Source organism: Entamoeba dispar, genomic scaffold (genome assembly GCF_000209125.1).
Source record: "Entamoeba dispar SAW760 scf_1105229459595 genomic scaffold, whole genome shotgun sequence".
NCBI lineage: Eukaryota > Evosea > Mastigamoebida > Endamoebidae > Entamoeba > Entamoeba dispar.
Window position 1 is genome coordinate 1 of NW_001853771.1, and position 5251 is coordinate 5251.

Here is a 5251-nt window from a genome sequence, read left to right on the forward strand (position 1 = left end):
TAACATAATAGATTCTATTGTAAGTTGATGATTCTTGACGATTTCCTGCACTTTTAACAACAGAGTTCTTTAATTTTCTAGTGTCTTTAGTTAAAGGATAGAAAGAAACAGTAGTTCCAGTGATACTTGTTGACGCTTGCGTAGATTGAACAATAACCATATTCAATACAAAAGCATCATATCGTTTTAATGAATCATAATTTCTGAATAATTTAGGAATGAGATGAGTATAACCATGATCCTTATAATTAATAACAGGAACACCATCCTTTCGAGTACCTGTTTTAGCTGTTTTTGAATAGTAGAAAGATAAATTAGCTTCTAATGTGACAGTTTCAGTTTTACAATTAGCGAGAGAACTATACAAGACAGCATTAGACATTTCTCTAGCAGCAATTAATCCAGCTACAACTTGTTTTTTGTTAGCACCAACATGTTGTTGTAAGACTTGTTCTTCACCAGCATCATTCTCATCTATAGGACCATCTAAAAGATAGAACTCGGCATCAGAAATAGGAATACCACCTAATTGGTGTTTATAGCCATGAAGACCACTTCTCTGGATTCCTTGGACTATACCTTGACTAGCATAATTGCTAACATTTAAAGCATTAGGAAGGACTTTACTTAAGAGAGTGGATAGAAAACTCATTGATAAGAATAGAAATAAGAGATCTAACTAATAAATAGCATCTATCAAATTGAAATGAGAAATAAAAATAAGAGATTGGGAGGATTATTTAGAGATTTAGATTAACTAAATAATACAGGAAGAAAAAAAAGGAAACCCAAGAATGTATCAGAAGTGATGGTATATCAACCATATCCAGTTAGAATTGAATGTAATGTAGCAGACCCAGAAGATAAGAGAGATGGTTGTAGTACCAATAATGTTAGGAGAATGATTAGATTGAGATAAAATAGATCCAGAAATATTCAAATTAAAAAAGTCAATTTATCAATAGTCCATACTATCAAAGTAGTATGATGGTAAATCAAAGTATTGAAGGATATGTGTCAGGAACCTATCCAGTATATATTCAAGCATTCTCAGGAAATACATTTGGAGAAACTGAAGCTACAAAAATGAATGAATTAATCTTTACAGGAACATATATATCAGCAAACTCTAGATCTAATGTTCAAGCTTAATTTAAGAATAGTATCTATAAGACAGTACTTAATTCAGAAACAAAAGAAGTAATCAATAAGGAAGTTATTAAATGAAATACAGTAATAGATGGATCATCATTAAAGAATGGTACAACAATATTACAATTAGGACATATAGCAATAGCCATTAGAAAAGATGATTTCAAATGTAAATATATTTCAGGAAGTACAGATAGTACAGGTGCTACTTTCAGTATTAGAGAAGAATGAAGAGTGAAGGAGTTTAAGAGAAAGAGAAACATGTTTGTAAAGGAAAGAACCAAGTGAAGATAATAAGTATGTTGATAGTCTAGTAGATGGAAAGTTAATGTGTAACTACCAAGTAAACATTAGAGCAGAAGTTCTATTGCTTACATAAGAAAGTCATATTGAAATGATAATTGAATAAAGTTTAAAGAAAAGAAAAAGAGTAAAATAAGAACACGATAAAGAACTAAAAAGCATAATACAGAACAGAATGAGTAAGGAAAAAGAGGAAGATGAGACAAATGAAGGTTACTTAGAAGAAATCGAAGAAGAGGTAGAAATAAAAGAGATAGAAAAAGATATAATAGTTGAAGAAGTTGAAAAGAAGTGGAGAAAGAAGACAGTATAAGTTCAGAGTATCTAGAAGAGATAACTTCAGGAATGAGATAATTTAAATCATAGATAATAGACAAGAAATAAGAAATAAGGAAAATTTCAAAAAAAGGAGGAAAAACAAAGAAAAGAAGAATAACAATAAATAAGAAAGAGAAAATTGATTAATTTTTCATTTAAAATTCATTAAATAAGAAAGAGAAAATTCACTAAATTTTCATTAAATAAGAAAGTGATTGATCACTAAATAAGAAAAAAATGATTGTTTAAATGATTGATTGTCTGATTGATTGGATAAATAAAAATAGAATGAAGAATGAAGAATAAAATATAATAGTATATAAATAATATAATATAATAAACAATAGTATAAATAACATTGAATAACATAATGAATAAATTACAATTATGTCTATTTTTCTATTTATAAATCATCTATTGTTTTATACAACAAAAATATATTTAGAACACACAAGTTGAATAAAGGTGCAATTCTAGTTATTTATAATAAATTTAATTATATTTATAATTTTATAAACACACAAAATACACACACTTTATTTTATTTTGTTTTATATAACATTCATGATGGTCACGATCTGGTCACGATCTGGTCACCTATTTTCTTCCTCTAATTTGAACCTTTTTTACCTAAGTTTTTTTCACATGGTCATTAACTGGTCACGATCTGGTCACGATATGACCACCTCAAGTGGACTTTTTCAAAAATGACTATCAATATGGATAGAGAGTTTCATTCTGTCTCTATAATGGTATTTTTTATACATTTTCTCTATGATTCATCCCATCATGTCCTTTTTCCTTTTTTTTTATTCCCTAGTCATTTCCAATTTCTTAAAACTTTTTACACTACACTTTGAAATTCTTAAAAAAAAAATTGAAAAAAAATATGCGAGATGGTCACACATGGTCGCATTCTGGTCACCTATTTTATCCCCTATCTTAAGTCTTTTTTACCTAAGATCCATGACCACCTCTGACCACCTCTGACCACTTCCAGTGTATATCTGGTCATAAGATGGTCACACCTGGTCACACTTGGACATGGTCACTAGATGGTCACATATGGTCATGATTTCAGTGTATATCTGGTCACACTTGGTCATCAAATGGTCACACTTGGTCACCTATTTTCTTCCCCTAATTTAAGTCTTTTTTACCTAATATTTTTTCCTTTGGTCATAAATGGTCATCAGATGGTCATAACTGGTCATCTTGATCTTTTTATTCTTATACATCCATAATGAACACACCAACACCTCATTACCAACACAGGTTTTACATCATCACTGAAAATACAATTATCTTGATGTTTGTAGATACCTGGTAACCAAAAATAATTATAGAGCATTAATATGCTTTAGAAAATCCAGGGATGTTGGTAGACATATTTATAGAATCTTTGTTTGGTTCCGTAATAAAGTTGTTGTAAGACACTTTGGAATCATCAAGTTCAAAGATTGGAACTATAACAATACAGACACCATCAATAAGATTTATTCTTATGATGTGTTGTTCAAAGATGGTAAATTCCCATCAAGATAATTTAATTTAATTCATTCCTTTCTTATCCTTTTTATTTTTATTTTATCTATTTCTTTTCTACTTTGATTCTATTTCTTTTCTATTTCTTTTCATTCTTCTATTCTTAGACACTCTTGTAGACTCTACTCTATCTATTCTATCTACTCTATTTTCTCTTTCTATCAATCTAATCTCATTTTTCCATTCTTCAAATGTCTAACAGATCTCCTTCTTCTAGACTTCCATCAACTTATGTTGGTAGAAGATTATTCTCTAATTACAGCGATGAAGAGGATGATGAATACAAGAGTCCCATGGTCTATGACATGTGTGGTACTTGTACATATAAACACAAGTCTGACTATGACATTGTCATCCCTGACTATTCTATTCCTAATAATAGTCAAAATACAAATGAGAATACCACTTTTATGGTTATTGATAATAATAATGAAAGGGAAGTGTCTTTTGATTCATTTGTTAAGAATGACAGGTTCTCTTCTTTATTTTATTTCATTCTTTTTTATTTTTATCTACTTTATTTCAGATCTATCTTAATATTCCATTCTATATACAATTGCAGAGATTACCAGACTACAACACCGTTCTGGAATATTACGTGAATTCGAAAAACGTACAAAGAGTCATGTTAGATATTCCAATTCAAAAGTTTACTTTTAATACTTTTGATTTGGACTTTAGTATAATAGAACCTCTGATTTATACAATGTATGAATTGGTTGGTTTGGACAACAGAGTTATTACAGAGGCTCTAAGTCCATTTCGTACTAAAATATATCAAAAAAGATATGACTCTGCAATCGAATCATTAGTAATATTCTTCAGATCGGTTGAAAAACTCGATGACCCCCCTTTTGAATTATTATACTTTATACATTGTGTTGGGGGATTCTTTCATAATGTATTTAGTTATGAAGAGTTAAATAAATTAGTCTGTAGTATCTATGGGAAGATAAAAACATTCTATATATTTCTTCCTAAACATCCATTTTGGTCTCATGATGGAAAGAAGTCTTCATATTTTAATGCTAGACTAAATGATCTCTATAAACTTAGAGATAGTAATGATAAGAATATAAAAACTATGAAATATCCTGCTTATCATTACAGACTCTTTACGGAGCTTGTTATTAATGATCTTCTTAATAGAGTCAATGACCAAAAATACTCAGAAGATAATTTAAATAAATTAAAAATTAAATCTAATTGATTTCTTAAAAATTATTCATTTATGTTATTCATTTTAAAGAGTCTAAATAATTTTCATCTGTATGAACTACTTCAAATAATCTATGGAATTTCTCTACTTCATAACTATTCTTAAATTCAAATAATTCTTCTGGATTAAATGTAGATGTAATTATTAATGTATAATTAATTGGATTAATTACAATAGTATCTTCTTCTTTACTACTTATTTGTGCTTCAAAATTATAATAATCTCCCCATGTAAATATACTACTTTTAATATAATTAACACTATCTTTATCAATATCATCAAGTAATACTACTTTTTGTTTTTTATAATTTCTCCATAATTTACTTGTACTTTTATTATAGGGAAGTGGTTGCCCTACTCTTTTACAAACTTCATTAGCTGTTAGTGTCTTTCCTGTACCAGTTTTTCCCCATAAAAATAAATTCTTTCCTTCTACTGCTTTTCTTACTGTTTCTTCAAATATATCTCCTTTCTCAATACTCATTTTTGTTTGTTTTCAGATCTTATCTCTTTAAATATTCAATGTCTACTCATAGGGGTACTATTCCTACTAAAATTGACCAATGGTTTAAAAAAACAACAAAACAAAAATACGTTGAACAACTTAGAAAGTCTATCACTAAAAAATATTCATACTGACATTTACTTTTTATATCATTTAATTCAACAAATATATCAATTTCAAATTGTTCTCACTGATATTAATGCTCAAAA

General features: G+C 28.4%; 3 protein-coding genes across 3 annotated transcripts, besides 8 other annotated features; 1 reads left to right on the top strand and 2 right to left on the bottom strand.

Moving 5' to 3' along the window:
• Positions 1–14: 14 nt before the first annotated feature.
• EDI_204540 (uncharacterized protein) lies at positions 15–652 on the bottom strand (the record flags this gene model as incomplete). The annotated part of the gene is made up of 2 exons (XM_001735947.1): positions 15–50; positions 110–652. The coding sequence occupies 2 exons, from the start codon at positions 650–652 to the stop codon at positions 15–17; spliced, it is 579 nt and encodes a 192-aa protein (XP_001735999.1).
• A 920-nt stretch (positions 653–1572) lies between these two features.
• Positions 1573–1760: a microsatellite.
• Positions 1761–1830: 70 nt separating this feature from the next.
• Positions 1831–1912: a microsatellite.
• Positions 1913–2011: 99 nt separating this feature from the next.
• Positions 2012–2045: a microsatellite.
• A 29-nt stretch (positions 2046–2074) lies between these two features.
• Positions 2075–2145: a microsatellite.
• A 105-nt stretch (positions 2146–2250) lies between these two features.
• Positions 2251–2290: a sequence feature (AT_rich).
• Positions 2291–3317: 1027 nt separating this feature from the next.
• Positions 3318–3480: a microsatellite.
• A 319-nt stretch (positions 3481–3799) lies between these two features.
• Positions 3800–3841: a microsatellite.
• Positions 3842–3943: 102 nt separating this feature from the next.
• Positions 3944–4528, top strand: EDI_204550 (uncharacterized protein; the record flags this gene model as incomplete). Its single annotated transcript, XM_001735948.1, has 1 exon — positions 3944–4528. One exon carries the CDS (start codon positions 3944–3946, stop codon positions 4526–4528), a length of 585 nt encoding a protein of 194 aa, XP_001736000.1.
• Positions 4494–4566: a sequence feature (AT_rich).
• On the bottom strand, positions 4557–5021 carry EDI_204560 (uncharacterized protein; the record flags this gene model as incomplete). The annotated part of the gene is made up of 1 exon (XM_001735949.1): positions 4557–5021. One exon carries the CDS (start codon positions 5019–5021, stop codon positions 4557–4559), a length of 465 nt encoding a protein of 154 aa, XP_001736001.1.
• Positions 5022–5251: the final 230 nt, after the last annotated feature.